The sequence below is a fragment of the Dendrobates tinctorius genome, unplaced genomic scaffold (genome assembly GCF_039654945.1).
Source record: "Dendrobates tinctorius isolate UK_male_01 unplaced genomic scaffold, ASM3965494v1 ptg000008l, whole genome shotgun sequence".
In the NCBI taxonomy this organism is placed as follows: Eukaryota; Metazoa; Chordata; class Amphibia; order Anura; family Dendrobatidae; genus Dendrobates; species Dendrobates tinctorius.
In genome coordinates, this window is record NW_027361676.1 from 47968315 (window position 1) to 47985096 (window position 16782).

General features: G+C 43.5%; 1 protein-coding gene across 1 annotated transcript in view; it reads left to right on the top strand.

Moving 5' to 3' along the window:
* The window catches only part of GALNTL6 (polypeptide N-acetylgalactosaminyltransferase like 6), a 3047192-nt gene that overhangs the window by 2906986 nt on the left and 123424 nt on the right, over positions 1 to 16782 (top strand). The window contains exon 11 of the mRNA XM_073577390.1: positions 3573 to 3722. Coding sequence (XP_073433491.1) covers positions 3573 to 3722 — 150 coding nt within the window. The remainder of the gene's footprint in view (positions 1 to 3572; positions 3723 to 16782) is intronic.

Here is a 16782-nt window from a genome sequence, read left to right on the forward strand (position 1 = left end):
CCATAGACAGGAATTAGGCCTGTGCAGTCCATTGGCAAATATATTGCTACACTTTTCTTGAGGGAGCTGGCTTCTTCCTCTGCACAGCAGAAATCCCGAGCCTTGCCTTCTGAGGTCTCCCATTCAGTCCCAACCACAGAGGAGGCTGCTCAGCAGAGGTGTCGATCCCAGCGTCTTGCTCAAGCTAGTGCTGTTGGCTTGGTTTCTGCTGCCACCCCTGTTCAGCTATAGTAACCTGCACTAGCCAGCAGTGAGCAGCTCTTGGGACTAAGTCCTTATTTCAGCCTACTGAGCATGCCCGTGGGATGTCCTCTCATTGGAGGCCAGAGGTCACATGCTCAGGTCCTGTTGCTGCTCCGATTGGACCACTGGGAAGGTCCCAGAAGGCTGCAGCTATAAAAGGTCCACATGGCCGCCCAGCCATGCACTAGTATGAAATGATATTCGTATATGTGTGGATGTGTGTCTGATATCTGGTGAATGACTCATTAAGATCCACTCCCTAGCGGTGTTGCATGTGTAAGGTGATTGAGTTAACTAGCGCCAGACTGTGCCATCCAGCACTAGGCACGATAGTACTGCATCTGCAGCAGCATCTGTCAGAGCGGTGCTGTGTGCATATAGCGTGCATTCCTGGCCCGAGCTTTGGGCGGTTAGTGGCGTCAGTCAGAGCGGCGCTGTATGCACATACTGTAGTGCGGAAATCCTTGGTTTGTTTTCCCTGGCACTGCAGTTGTGGTGCCAATGCTAGTGGATCTAGAGGGACTCTTACCCCTTGTCCTTGGGGCAGGGTCTTGTGACCAAATACTCTAGTGTTTTCTCTGCGGTACTGCGGTCCTGTGACATAACAGGGTTCGCCTCATACATACCGAGTGAAGTTAACCCACGTGTGTTTATGTTTTACCGCCATATACTGTCCGTCAATGCTCAGCAGCAGGTTCCATTTCTGCACGGGGTACCCTGGGCTGTGAACGCACCTCATATAATTTCTACATTTCTGTTATTTTTTCAGTCAAGATGTGGTTCAGAGTGTACATTGATGAGGAAAAAAATGAACTTTTTTGAATTTACCAAATGGCTGCAAAGACGCAAAGAGTTAAAAATGTAAAATGGTGTGAATACTTTCCGTACCCATTGTAAATTATTTATTAAGTTGTATTTTGGAATTTCTAACTATTTTTTTTTCAATTCAATCAATTGCCTAAATTGAAATTCAAGTTCACGGAGGACCTAGTTAATAAAAAAAATATTTCAAATTATGGGTGCTAGATTCTGTGATGGGACATTGATACAGGGAACTAGTCAAATTACTAACTAATTAACAAAAACTAGTCAAAAATTGCCAAACATGGAGTATGTTAGAAATTGTTGCTCTAATATGTAGCAATTAGCATTTGCCCTAGGGGGTGTTTGCCTATCTCTGCATCAACATGTTAAGGCCCTTTTACATTTAGCGATGCACCAGCGATCCCGACCACAATACGACCCGGTCAGGATCGCTGGTGAATCGTTAAATGATCGCTAGTGAGCTGCCACACAGGCAGATCTCACAGCGATGCAGCAGAGATACAGCGGACGATACTTACCTTTCAGGCGTGGCGATCCTGACACCCTCCAATCCGCCTCCACACGTCGCTCGTCGGCGCCACAGGAAGCCCAGCAGGAAGCGCCCGACGAGAAATGGAGCTGCGCGATCTCGCGCGATCAACGACAGACAGCGGGGGAGCCGGTCGGAGGTAAGTATCACACATAGCGATATCGCAGCTACGTCACGAAATCGGAGATGCTTTAGCGATATTGCTGGCGATATCGCTATGTGTAAAACCCCCTTTAGACTAAAGGTTGAACTCAATTGACTTATCCCTACATTCAGCCTTAAAACTATGAAAACAAAAGTGTTCATTTATAATAATTGCTAATGATTAGCTAATTTACATATAATCTCTTCATTATTTGTTGTCATGCAATAGAATTCTACACTACTGTAAGGCTGTGTGCCCACGATGCGATTTTTAAGCATTTTTGCCGCTATTTTCAGCGCGAAAATGCTGCAAAAACATTTAAAAATCGTGTACACAACGCGCCCCATGCATTCCTATGGCATTCCGCACATGCTGTGCTAATGCTGAGCTTTTTTCCGCAGCGGAACCGCATCGCAGAAAAAATCGCAGCATGATCATTCTTTTGTGCGGAATCGCAAAGAATTGCCGCGATTCCGTACCCATAGGAATGCATGAGAATCGCTTACTTCCTGCATGTGGCTATGCCCACCATGCGGGAAGTTAAGCGTCTCATGTGCGGTTGGTACCCACGGTGTGGAGGAGAGGAGACTGTCCTCCAGGCCCTGGGTACCATACCCCTGTAAAAAAAAAGAATAAAAAATAAATAATCGGGGTATATTTACCTTCCGACGTCCCGCGCTGCATTCCTGGCCTAAGCGTTCCCAGTAATGCCTTGCGGCAAGGTCCTGTGATGACGTAGTCTCGCGTGACTCTAGCGGTCTCGCAAGATCGCTATAGTAACGCGAGACCAACGTCATCACAGGTCTCACAAGGCATTACTGGGAACGCTGAGGCCCAGGATGGCAGCGCGGGACGTCGGAAGGTAAATATACCCCGATTTTTTATTTTTTTATCATTTTTAACATTTTATCTTTTACTATTGAGGCCGCATAGGCGGCCTCAATAGTAAAAAGCTGCTCACACTCGTCAAACACTATGTTTGACGAGTGTGACCAACCTGTCAATCACTTTCCAAGCGATGCTTCAAATCGCTTGGAAAGTGCTTGAGAAAATCGCAGCAAAATCGCGAACAGAATCTCGGTAAAATCGCGGTGAAATCGCGCGGAAAAATTCGCGCGATTTCTGGGAAGGAGTCCGATTTTCAGTGTGCGTTTTAACACGAAACGTGGGCACATAGCCTAAAACTACATTTGCTGTTGTTGTGGGCTTCACATGAACTCTATGTACTCGTACATGATATTCATTAAAATTATTTTTTTTGTAGAGATTAAGACACCGTTCTGCTTCATTTTTATATTTATGAAAAATAATTGCATCTTGCTTATATATTTTGATTACCGATTATCTAGTTGGGTAATTATCAATCAACAGATATATAATAAAAATCCATTATTGTGTAATGTTACTTACTTGTTACAATTTTAAAACAGAATAGTGCATGCTATTTCAAAGATGCATGGCACATCCAAAAATTAAAAAATGTTAATGCCATATTCTATTTAGACTATGAATAAGGGCCACATGCGCAAGTGAAATCTGCTATATGACTTTTCTGTAGGGTATGTTATTTTAAATGGATTGAATAATATATTAACAGTTTTTATTTTTTGGATGTGTTATACATCTTTAAAATAATGGAATTATTTAATGTGGATCAACAGTGGAGCTAAGCACTCGTTTATAGTTTATGACGCTTGTGGACTCTGTATGCTGACAGTGGTAAGCTCAGTTTTTCCCAGTTTCATAAAATCTTAATACCCACTGGCACAATGTTAATTATACTTTATAGTAGTAATTTCTTAATTTTATGTTGTTAATATTATTCCTCAGCTTTTTACATTTGGCTGGAGAGAGGACATACGCCCCGGGGAACCTCTTCACACAAGGAAGTTCTGCTTCGATGCTGTTTCCCGTAGTAGTCAAGTCACCCTTTATGACTGTCATGGAATGAAGGGTAATCAGCATTGGAGCTATCGAAAGGTAAAGTAAACTACATGAATAATGCTGAATACTTGAAAAAATAGTAGAAAATAAAACATAACAGATGAATTCATGGAGATCAAAATATAGAAAGGAACAATTGTGTGGCGTAAACAGAATATATGATATGAAGATTTCTATGTTGGAAAAAAAACTAGATATGTAACAAAGGTATTCTTGGGAATACACATGGAAATATTAAGTATTATTAATAAATAGAAACATGCCTTAGTTAAGCTTCAATCTAAGGTGTGTCTCTTCAAATTAAATAAGTACTAAAGCAATTTTAATTCAATTGGCAAATTCTGAACGTTTCCAAAATGTTGACAATGGTACTATGTAAGCTAGAGGAGTGAATATACCTTTTTTTGCCCTTTTGTCACTGATCATAAAATTCTAGTTCCCCTGTCCATTAATATAAAATTGCCAGCAAGTAGAGATGGGCAGACCCGAACAGTAAAGTTCAGTGTCCGTACCAATCACCTACTGTTTGGGCACAGACACCGAACACTGACTTCACCAGGAAGTCCTTGTTACTGTTTGGGTTCGGCTGCCAAAACACTGGGTGTTTGTCACACTGTCAGGTACATGGCAGCACGGCAAACACCACTTCTGATCAGCGCTGAAATTATCCCCGCCAGTCAGAGAGCCGCGGTTCCCATGCTGTCAATAAACAGCATGAGCACTCAGCTGTGATTGGAGGTATAAACTATACCTCTGGTCATTGTTGTCAGCTGATGGGACTACTGATCCCATCATTTGACACCTGCTGCCGCTAATTACAGCAAGAGCAGGAGCGGTGGATGGGAGTATTCATCAGCCGCTCCTGCGCTGTAAATAAACTAAAAAAATGGTGTGGGTTCTCTTGTTTTTTGCTAAGCAGCCAAACAAAACTCACAGCTGTGGGCTGCAACCCTCAGCTGTCAGCTTTAGCAAGGCTAGTTATCAAGCATAGAGGGGTCCCCACGCTGTTTTTTTAATAATTTAAATAAATAATTAAAAAATGGTGTGGGACCCCCCCATTTTTGACAACCAGCCGTGATAAAGTAGACAGCTGTGTTCTGGCATTCTCAGGCTGGTAAGGGGCCATGGATATTGGCCCTCCAGCCTTAAAAATAGCAGCCCGCAGCTGCCCAGAAAATGCACATCTGTTAGATGCAAAAATTCTGGTGCTTTGCCCGGCTCTTCCCACTTGACCTGTAGCAGTGGCAAGTGGGGTGACAGTTGGGGGGTTGATGTCACCTTTGTATTGTCAGTTGTCAGGTGATATCAAGCCCTCAGCTTAGTAATGGAGAGGCATCTATAAGACACCTATCCATTATTAATCCTATAGTTTTGTATGGTAAAAAAAGACACAGCCAGAATAAAGTCCGGTCACTGAAGCTCTTCACTGCTGGGCTATACTGCAGTGACCTCAATGAGATCTCACCTAGGTCACCACAGTTCAGCCCAGCTGGAAATTGAGCCTCCATGACTGGAAGTAACCTCAATGATGTCACTGCTGGTCTCTGAGGCTGTGCTCGCAGCAGCTCATTCATCAGTGGTTCTCAGCTTGGATGGTCGCATCTTGGCACCATTCAGGTTCAAAACTGTTTATCCCCCAGACATGGATTACAGCATGGGACAGAATGAAGGACAGGTATGGTATATTGTTTTTATTTTAGTTTTATTACAGGAAATTCAAGGCTTCAGTGGAATTAGGCAAGGTTGTAAGTATGGTTTAATTAAGATTATTAAAGTAGTCTGTGTCATTCTTTCAATTAAAGGACTTTATTTTGTCTGTGTCTTTAGTTACCATGAAACTATAGGAGTAGTAATGGATAGGTGTCTTACAGATGCTTCTCCATTACTAAGCCATGGGCTTGATGTCAGCTGACATTACAAAGATGACATCAAACCCCCCAACTATCACCCCACTTGCCACTGCTACAGGATAAGTGGGAAGAACCATGCAGAGCACGAGAATTGACACATCTAACAGATATGCCTTTTCTGGGCAGCTGTGGGCTGCTATTTTTAGGCTGGGGGCAATATCTATGGCCCCTTACCAGCCTGAGAATACCAGTCCCCAGCTGTCCGCTTTAGCAAGGCTGTTAGTCAAAAATGGGGGGACCCCATGCTTTTTTAAAATTATTTATTTAAATAATTAAAAAACAGTGTGGGGACCCCTCTATTCTTGATAACTAGCCTTGCTGCATCTGACAGCTGAGGGTTGCAGCCCCCAGCTGTGAGCTTTGTCTGGCTGGTTAGCTAAAATACAGGGGAACCCACACCGTTTTTTTTATCATTTATTTAAAGCGCGGGAGCAGCTGATGAATACTCCCATCCGCTGCTCCTGCTCTCACTGTAATGAGCGCCAGCAGATGTCAGATGATGAAATCAGTAGTCCCATCAGTTGACACCAGTGACCGGAGTTAAGCATTATTCCTCCGATCACAGCTGAGTGCTCACACTGTCTTTTGACAGCATGGGAATTGCAGCTTTCTGACCGGCGGGGATGATTTTACCGCCGATCAGAAGCAGTGGCTGCCGCGCTATCGTGGGGTCCGGGTTTGGGTCTGGGTACTGTTCTGGTACCCAAACCTAAACTTTTAGTAACTGTCCGGCCGAACACGCTGGATCTGAACATCCAGGTGTCCTCCCATTTCTACCAGCAAGTTCTCAAGCTACCATATTCACACTCTATTTTGGTAGTCTGAGACATTCTGCTCTATAATGGACCTGCAGTGCTTTCATCAGCAACCTGGACCAATCTGAAGTAGTATGTGACAGCACAGCAGTGCAGTACACTGTGAGTCAGCACAATGAGATTACAGAAACCCAACATTTTTCAAACTACAGCAAGGTTTATGTACTTATGTATAAGCCATCTAATATCAGCAAGGTGTATTTAAATATATATACACTGCTCAAAAAATATAGGGAACACTTAACCAAAAGAATATAACTCAAAGTAAATCAAACTTCTGTGTAATCAAACTGTCCACTTAGGAAGCAACACTGATTGACAATCAATTTCATATGCTGTTGTGCAATTTGAATAGACAACAGATGGAATTTATTGGCAATTATCAAGACACACTCAATAAAGGAGTGGTTTTGCAGATGGGGACCACAGACCACATCTCAGCAACAATGCTTTCTTGCTGATGTTTTAGTCACTTTTGAATGTTGGTTGTGCTTTCACACTCGTGATAGCATGGATGGACTCGACAACACACACAAGTGGCTAAGGTAGTGCAGCTCATCCAGGATGGCACATCAATGCGAGCTGTGGCAAGAAGGTTTGCTGTGTCTGTCAGCGTAGTGTCCAGAGCCTGGAGGCACTACCAGGAGACAGGCCAGTACACAAGAAGACATGGAGGAGGCTTTAGGAGGGCAACAACCCAGCAGCAGGACCGCTACCTCAGCCTTTGTGCAAGGAGGAACAGGAGGAGCACTGCCAATGAATTCAAAATCACCTCCAGCAGGCCACAAATGTGCATGTTTCTGCACAAACAGTAAGAAACGGACTCTGTGAGGATGGTCAGATTGCCCAATGTCCACAGATGGGGGTTGTGCTCACAGCCCAACACCGTGCAGGATGCTTGGCATTTGCCACAGAACACCAGGATTGGCAAATTCGCCTTTGGCATCCTGTGCTCTTCACAGATGAAAGTAGGTTCAAACTGAGCACATGTGACAGATGTGACAGTCTGGAGATGCCATGGAAAGTGATCTGCTGCCTGCAACATCCTTCAGCATGACCGGTTTGGCAGTGGTTTAGTAATGGTGTGGGGTGGCATTTCTTTGGAGGGCCACACAGCCCTCCATGTGCTTGCCAGAGGTACCCTGCCATTAGGTACCGAGATGAGATCCTCAGACCCCTTGTGAGACCATATACTGGTGTGGTTGGCCCTGGGTTCCTCCTAATGCAGGACAATGTTAGACTTTATGTGGCTGGAGTGTGTCAGCAGTTCCTGCAAGATGAAGACGTTGAAGCTATGGACTGGCCCACCTATTCCCAAGACCTGAATCCTATTGAGCACATCTGGGACATCATGTCTCGCTCCATCCACCAACATCATGTTGCACCACAGACTGTCGAGGAGTTGGCAGATGCTGTAGTCCAGGTCTGGGAGGAGATCCCTCAGGAGACCATCCTCCACCTCATCAGGAGCATGCCCAGGCATTGTACAGTAAGGAGGTCATACAGGCACATGGATGCCACACACAATACTGAGCCTCATTTTGACTTATTTTAAGGACATTACATTCCACTTTAATTTTCTGTGTGACTCCAAATCCAGGCCTCCATTGGTTAATAAATTTAATTTCCATTGATGATTTTTGTGTGAATTTGTTGTCAGCACATTCAATTTTGTACAGAACAAAGTATTCAATGAGATATTTCATTCATTCAAATCTAGGATGTTAATTGAGTGTTCCCTTTATTTTTTTGAACAGTGTATATGTATTTTTATATATTTGTCACAGAGTATTTGTGCACCTGCATATTAATTTTAGATTATGGGTGTGCTGGCTCTTTTATATATTTCTTTTTTTTTGTATTATGCATTAAGGTTGTGGCCCTTTCTTTCCCAGTTTATTTGAAGTTAGGTTAGCATGGGGAGAGCTAAATTAAAAGATGTAGTGTCCATCCATGAGGACAATGTATATTAATGCTATAGTTGCACAGCAGTGGTCAGCTTTTTAGGTAGAGAAAAAAATGCATACTTTTTTTCCAGGGCTAATGAGTTTGAAGTACATGTGATGTATTACAAATCAAAGTTTTGGGAAAAATTTGATGACTTGCTCAACTATAATAACTGTCCTTTATACTTTTTTCTACTTTATGATCCACAAATAGCTTTGGCCTCAAATGTGCAGTGAAAAAAAATTAAAACCTGCAACATAGTTCACTGTTATGAATGAGTCACCGAGGAGGAAAAAACAAAAAGCAAGCTAAGCCCAGAAAACCGGAGAGGTTGGTAACTAGAGGATTGCAGACCCCTGATCCTATACACACAACTAGCAGTAGCCGTGGAGCATGCCAACAGTGGTCCTAGACACCTCGTCACGGCCGGAGAACTAAATAAGCCTAAAGAAAGAAAGGGAAAATCTAAACTGCCCCAGAGCAGACCCCAAAGCAAAAGACAGCCCACAACATGTATTGTCAGTGAAACAAGATGAAAACACAAACACAGAAAGAAAGATAGGCTGAGCAAATGATGGGGCCCTCACTAACTAGAAAGGACAGGAAAGAAAAGCTGCTGTCTGCAATCACGCAAAAAACCCTGCCAAAAAATGTCCTACACGTCTGATAGAAAAAGGCCCTGAAGTTGCTAGACTTCAATTCCCTATATCAGCACTCAGGTATTTTCTGCAGACAGAGCAAAAGAGATCAACTGATCAGAGACAAAATGGGAATTCAGCCCAGTCCCAGCCAGGGCTGGCTGAACACAAAAACTAAGTAAACCAGACGAAAACTCATATGAACAATAGCAGAGAAAACTTAGCTTTAAGAAGGCAGGAACCAAACTGGAAACCAGAAGCCACAGTCAGGAGAAATCACCAGCAAGAAACTAGGGAGTCGGCTACCTTAAATCCAATCAGAAATTCCAGATGTCCAATCACAGTCCTCTTCCTTAGGTGGCCGGTCTCTGGCATTTAGATCAGCTTCATTACCTCCCTTCACCAACAGAGGGAGTCCAGATAGAGAACTCACTACTCCTCTGTCAGCACAGCCAGCTCCATAACCCTCACCAGAATCCAGAGGCAAACCCGAAAATGAGCTCACAACAGTACCCTCCCTTGAGGAGGGGTCACCGAACCCTCATCTATGCCATCGGGCCGATCAGGATGGGCCCGATGAAAAGCACGAACCATTCTATCGGCATGAATATCAGAGGCAGAGACCAAAGATTTGTCCTCCTGGCCATAACCCTTCCACTTGACCAAATACTGGAGTCTCCGGCTAGCCAGACGAGAATACAGTATTTTCTCTACCTCATGTTCCACATTACCTTTAACCAATACAGGGTCAGGAGGTGCCGCCATAGGAACTACTGGCTCAACATATCTCTTCAACAGCGACTTATGAAACACGTTATGGATCTTAAACGTAACAGGAAGAGCCAGTCGAAAAGAAACCGGATTAAGAATCTCCAAAATCTTGTAAGGTCCAATAAATCTTGGCTTAAACTTTGGAGAAGCCACCTTCATAGAGATATTCTTTGATGACAACCAAACCATATCACCCACTTTAAACCAGGGACCAATGGTCCTATGCCGGTTAGAAAACCGCTGGGTCTTTTCCTGGGAGATAGACAACTTATCCACCACTTGGTCCCAAATCTGCTGCATTCTCTCTACCACAGTGTCAACACCTGGGCAGGCTAAAGATTCCACTTGCCCTGAAGAAAATCGAGGATGAAACCCAAACTTACAGAAAAAGGGGGACATCAAGGTGGCAGAACTAGCTCTATTATTTAAAGCGAATTTGGCCAAGGGCAAAAATGAAACCCAATCATCCTGATCAGCAGATATAAACCATCTCAAATAGGACTCCAAGGTCTGGTTTGTTCACTCCGTTTGCCCATTGGTCTGAGGGTGAAAAGCAGAGGAGAAGGGCAACTGAATTCCCAGCTTGGAACAAAAGGCTTTCCAGAACCTGGAAACAAACTGAACTCCTCTGTCCGATACAATGTTCTCAGGAATCCCATGCAACCGAACCACCTGCTGTAAAAACAAGGGTACCAACTCTGAGGAAGATGGCAACTTTGGGAGTGGTACAAGATGGACCATCTTAGAGAATCTATCACAAATCACCCAGATAACAGTCATTCTCTGAGAGACAGGAAGATCAGAAATAAAATCCATTGAAATATGGGTCCATGGCCTCTTAGGCACCGGCAAGGGCATCAACAACCCACGAGAGCGAGAACAGGGTTTAGACCGGGAACACGTCCCACAGGACTGCACAAAATTCCTGACATCACGAGATAAGGCAGGCCACCAAAAAGACCGACTCACCAAATCTCTGGTACCAAAAATACCTGGATGACCAGCCAATGCAGAGCGATGAACTTCAGACATCACTCTCTTCCTCCACTGGTCAGGAACATACAATTTTCCCATAGGACAACGCTCAGGTTTGTCCTCCTGGAATTCTTCCAAATCACGTCTCAAATCGGGCGAGATGGCAGAAAGAACTACCCCCTCACCTAGGATGGTAGTAGGCTTGGTCACAATAGGAGAATCAGCAAAGAAACTCCTAGAAAGGGCATCTGCCTTAACATTCTTAGTGCCTGGAAGAAAGGAGACCACAAAATCAAAACACGTAAAAAACAAGGCCCACATAGCCTGTCTAGGATTCAAGCATTTGGCCGACTCAAGGTAAATCAAATTCTTGTGGTCAGTGAGGACCACAACTTGATGTCTAGCTCACTCCAACCAATGTCTCCACTCCTCAAATGCCCATTTCATGGCTAACAATTCCCGATTCCCCACATCATAGTTGCGTTCAGATGGGGAGAACTTTCAGGAAAAGAAGGCACAGGGATTCATTTTAGATGTCACCGGATCTTTTGTGACAAAACAGCTCCTGCACCAATCTCTGAAGCGTCTACCTCCACCTGAAAAGGAAGTGAGACATCAGTTTGCCGCAAAAACAGAGCAGAAGTGAACCTCCGCTTCAGCTCCTGAAAGGCCGAAACAGCCTCTGAAGACCAATTCAGCACATCAGCACCCTTCTTAGTTAAATCAGTCAGTGGTTTAGCAATACCAGAAAAATTAGCTATAAATTTACGATAAAACTTAGCAAAACCCAAAAACTTCTGGAGAGCCTTCAAAGAAGTGGGTTGAACCCAATCATAAATGGCCTGTACCTTGGCCAGGTCCATTTCAATAGTTGACGAAGACAAAATAAATCCCAAAAATGAAATCCTTTGTACACCAAAAAGGCACTTCGAACCCTTAACATACAAGGAATTCACTCTCAAAATCCGGAACACAGTCCGAACATGTTCCACATGAGAATCCCAATCCCTGGAAAAGATCAAAATATCATCCAGATAGATGATCAAAAACTTATCCACAAAGTCCCAGAAAATATCATTCATGAAGGATTGGAAGACAGAAGGGGCATTAGTGAGCCCAAAAGGCATCACTAGGTACTCAAAATGTCCCTCCGGAGTATTAAATGCCGTCTTCCATTCATCCCCTTGCTTGATGCGAATAAGATTATACGCCCCCTGAGGTCAAGCTTAGTAAACCAGCAAGCACCTTTAACTCTGCAGAATAAATCAGAAATCAGGGGTAACGGATACTGATATTTAACCGTAATTTTGTTGAGGGAACGATAGTCAATACAAGACCTTAATGAACCATCTTTCTTGGCCACAAAAAAAACCCAGCACCTAATGGAGAAGAGGATAGTCTAATATGACCCTTCTCCAATGACTCCTTAATATAAGATCGCATAGCCTCGTGTTCGGGTACAGATAAATTGAAAAGTCGACCCTTGGGAAATTTACACCCAGGTCTCAACTCAATTGTACTGTCATAACTCCTATGAGGAGGCAAGGACGCAGACTTGCTCTCACTAAATACATCATAAAAATCAGCCAAATAGTCAGGAACATCATGCGACTGGGGAGAGGTGGAGAAAACAGGAGTGTCGCCAAGAGCACACCGACAACCCCAACTCACCACAGACACAGATTTCCAATCCAAAACCAGATTATGGATCTGCAACCAGGGAAACCCCAGAACAATGGTATCATGTAAAATATGCAACACCAAAAATCTGCAATTTTCTTGGTGGTCTGGGGCGACCCGCATTATCACGTGGGTCCAAAACTGAGATTTATTCTTCGCCAAAGGAGTAGCATCAATACCCCTCAAAAGGAATAGGCGTCTGCAGAGGTGTCATAGGAAAACCACAACGTTTAGCAAAATCTAAGTCCATCAGATTCAAGGCCGCTCCTGAATCCACAAAAGCCTTCGTGGAGAATGTGGATAAGGAGCAGATCAGAGTAATTGCCAAAAGAAACTTAGGTTGTACAGCACCCACAGCAAATGTGTGTGCAAAACGTTTCTCTCGTTTAGGGCAGACAGAAATAACATGAGAGGCATCTCCACAGAAAAAACACAGCTTATTACGCCTTCTAAACTCCTGATGTTGCGCCCTAGACAAAACTCTATCACATTGCATAGGTTCAGACATTTGTTCAAAAGGTGGCAGCACCTCCCGTGTAGTCTTGCGTTCTCGTAAACGCCGATCAACTTGAATGGCTAATTACATAGAATCGTCAAGACCAGAGGGAACAGGAAATCCCACCATAGTATCTTTTAAAGTTTCAGACAAACCCTTCCGAAAGAGAGCTGCCAATGCACTATCATTCCATGTAGTAAGGACTGCCCTCTTTCGGAACTTCTGACAGTATAACTCTGCAGGATCCTGACCCTGGTTCAGTGCCAATAGGGCTCTCTCAGCTTGATCAATAGCATTAGGTTCATCATATAACAACCCCAAGGCTTGAAAAAATGCATCCACATTAGTCAAAACAGGATCTTCAGGTGGCAAAGAAAACGCCCAATCCTGGGGATTGCCGCGCAGCAAGGAGATGACAATTTTAACCTGCTGCGCAGAGTTCCCCGATGAGTTAGGCTTCAAGGCAAGAAATAATTTACAATTATTCTTAAAATTCAAAAATTTAGACCAATCCCCAAAAAACACATCAGGAGTAGGGATCTTTGGTTCAACAGCATGTGAACGAGTGAGATAGGCAGAAATTCCCCGCACTTCAGCAGCAAGCTGCTCCACACGATCAGACAATTGCTTAATCTCCATCAAGGAAAAAGAAAAAAAAGAATCCTCCTATGGCCCCAGAGAAAAAGAGGAGAAAATATACATATAAAAAAAAAATTCCGACACTTTTTTTTTAACAATTCTCTCCTGCTTTTGAGTACCCTAGAATCTGTGGTATGGCTGGTGATTCTGTTATGAATGAGTCACCGAGGAGGAAAAAACAAAAAGCAAGCTAAGCCCAGAAAACCGGAGAGGTTGGTAACTAGCGGATTGCAGACCCCTGATCCTATACACACAACTAGCAGTAGCCGTGGAGCATGCCTATGGTGGTCCTAGATGCCTCGTCATGGTCGGAGAACTAAATAAGCCTAAAGAAAGAAAGGGAAAATCTAAACTGCCCCAGAGCAGACCCCAAAGCAATAGACAGCCCCCATCAAGTTTTGTCGGTAAAACAAGATGAAAACACAAACACAGATAGAAAGATAGGCTGAGCAAATGATGGGGCCCTCACTAACTAGAAAGGACAGGAAAGAAAAGCTGCTGTCTGCAATCACGCAAAAAACCCTGCCAAAAAATGTCCAACACGTCTGATAGAAAAAGGCCCTGAAGTTGCTAGACTTCAATTCCCTATATCAGCACTCAGGTATATTCTGAAGACAGAGCAAAAGAGATCAACTGATCAGAGACAAAATGGGAATTCAGCCCAGTCCCAGCCAGGGCTGGCTGAACACAAAAACTAAGTAAACCAGACAAAAACTCATATGAACAATAGCAGAGAAAACTTAGCTATAAGAAGGCAGGAACCAAACTGGAAACCAGAAGCCACAGTCAGGAGAAATCACCAGCAAGAAACTAGGAAGTCAACTGCCTTAAATCCAATCAGAAATTCCAGATGTCCAATCACTGTTCTCTTCCTCAGGTGGCCGGTCTCTGCCATTTAGATCAGCTTAATTACCTCCCTTCACCAACAGAGGGAGTCCAGATAGAGAACTCACTACTCCTCTGTCAACACAGCCAGCTCCATAACCCTCACCAGAAGCCAGAGGCAACCCCGAAAATGAGCTCATAACAGTTCACCCCAAAAGTGTTTCATCCCTTCTTTCTCACTGACAGCAAATATACATACAACATTGATGTTATTGAATTCGGACACCTACATACTACACCTTTATGAGGATTTTCTGACATACCATTGTAAATCAACAGGCATTAATAAGGAGTTAATATTCACTTTGCAGCTATAAGAGCTTCTACTTGTCTTGGAAGGCTTTCTCCATGAGACACTGATTGTGGTTGAGGGGACTGGGCTTGGTATTTCCTTTCGATTTTATCCTAAAGATTTTTAATGAGGTTGAGGTCTTGTCTCTGTGTGGGCAGACATGTTATTCCACATCAACTTCACCCAACTTTGTCTTATTGCTTTTTGCCCTTGGGCACAGTAATGCTGGAACCAAGATGGGTTTTCCCTCTTAGTTGTAAGTAGTCAATTGTACAGATGTGTGAATACATTGAAGAGTAATTCAATTCTAGTCAACTATTACAAAAATCCACATTCAATAAAATGCTGATTTTTAGTAATTCACATTTGAACTCAATAAGCAAAATGACTGCCATTTGGCTCAACTGTAAAGGGTCATCCAAAAGGTAAAAAAAAAACTTATTCGCCTTACAACTCACTAGAATCGAGCGAAACGGGTTGGTCAAATTCATAAGTCGCTGATTTTCGCTGAAGTCGGGTTTCATGAAATGAAACCCGACCATAACGTGAGGTCGGCCACGAGGTCGGCGACCAGATCACCAAAGTCGAGTTTCAAATGATGCTTCCAGCGTCCTTTTTCAGCCAATGATGGAGGACGCACACTGTGGGCAACGCGATGACATGGGCATCGGTCACCACCATATTTGAGAAGGGCATGCAAGTGATTGGCTTGCTTTGAGTGGTGTCACAGGGGCTATAAAAGGGCGTGCACACCGACCACCATCTTACTTCTGTCGAAATTAGTATTAAGGAGAGGTTGCAGCTGCTGATTCAGAATAAGGGAGAGCGTTAGGCAGGGAAGAAGAACAAAAAAACTGCTTCTGCTGTTAGCGATTTCCACTGTACAACTCGACAGTTTGTGTGCAGTGACAGGGGAGGCTATATTTTTTGTGCATCAGCTCTGTTGGTTATTAGGCTGCCTTATAAGGCTCCCTGATAGCTGCATTGCTGTTTGCACACTGCTGTGCAAACTGCTTTTTTAAAAGCAAAAATACTTTTCTTCCTCTTTTCTGCACAGTTACCAAACGTTCATTTTTCCACACTTTTGTGTGCAGCAGTCCTGCATATTAGGCTGCCTGCTGCCATTCTTAGACTGAGAGCATCATTGTCAGCTTGCTAAAATCTCTAGGGAGCTTCAAATACTCCCTAATACTATATACACCTTGTACTTTGTCATACTGTACACCAGTCAATTTCAGCCTGTTAAATTGAGGTGTATTCTATAGTGGGCCTGAGATAATAGTTCAACCTCCTAAAATCTCTAGGGAGCTTCCAATTCTCCCCAATACTATATACACACCTTGTACTTTGTCATACACCAGCCAATTTCAGCCTGTTAAATTGAGATGTAATCTATAGTGGGCCTGAGATAATAGTTCAGCCTCCTAAAATCTCCAGGAAGATTCAAATTCTCCACAATACTATATACTAGAGTTGAGCGACTTTTGGTTTTTTAGGGTCGAGTTTCGTTTCGTGAAACCCGACTTTTCCAAAAGTCGGGTCCAGCAAGATCGGCCGATTATAGGGAAAAGTCTGGGTCGTCCCGAAACATGAAACCCAATGTAAGTCAATGGGGAATAAAAGTCGGCAGTGAGAGGAGGACAGGAAACACACCTACAGTGCCCATTTGAATGCCAAAAGCATCAATTCTTCTTGCTTAAGCTTGTCAACCTTAATTAACTTCATAATACAAGTTACGCACTGAAAAATGGGGGTTATTTGGCTAAAGTTGTGGGGGGTAGGGCTGGCTCCAGGTTTTCATGTGCCCTGGGCGAAAGAGCGCCCCTTTAACACATACCACAACTCATCATGCTCCAATACGGCAGAGAAATAGCGGTATAGTACAATGAAAATTACTTCACTTTTTACATCTCATGACGAGGCCCATCTATTTCTCCATACAGAATCATTGGTCCCATATAATGTTTGAAACAGTATATGATGAGCTCCACATAATGCTACAGTATATGTTGGTCCCCATGGATGAAGCTCCACTGTATTATGGGCCC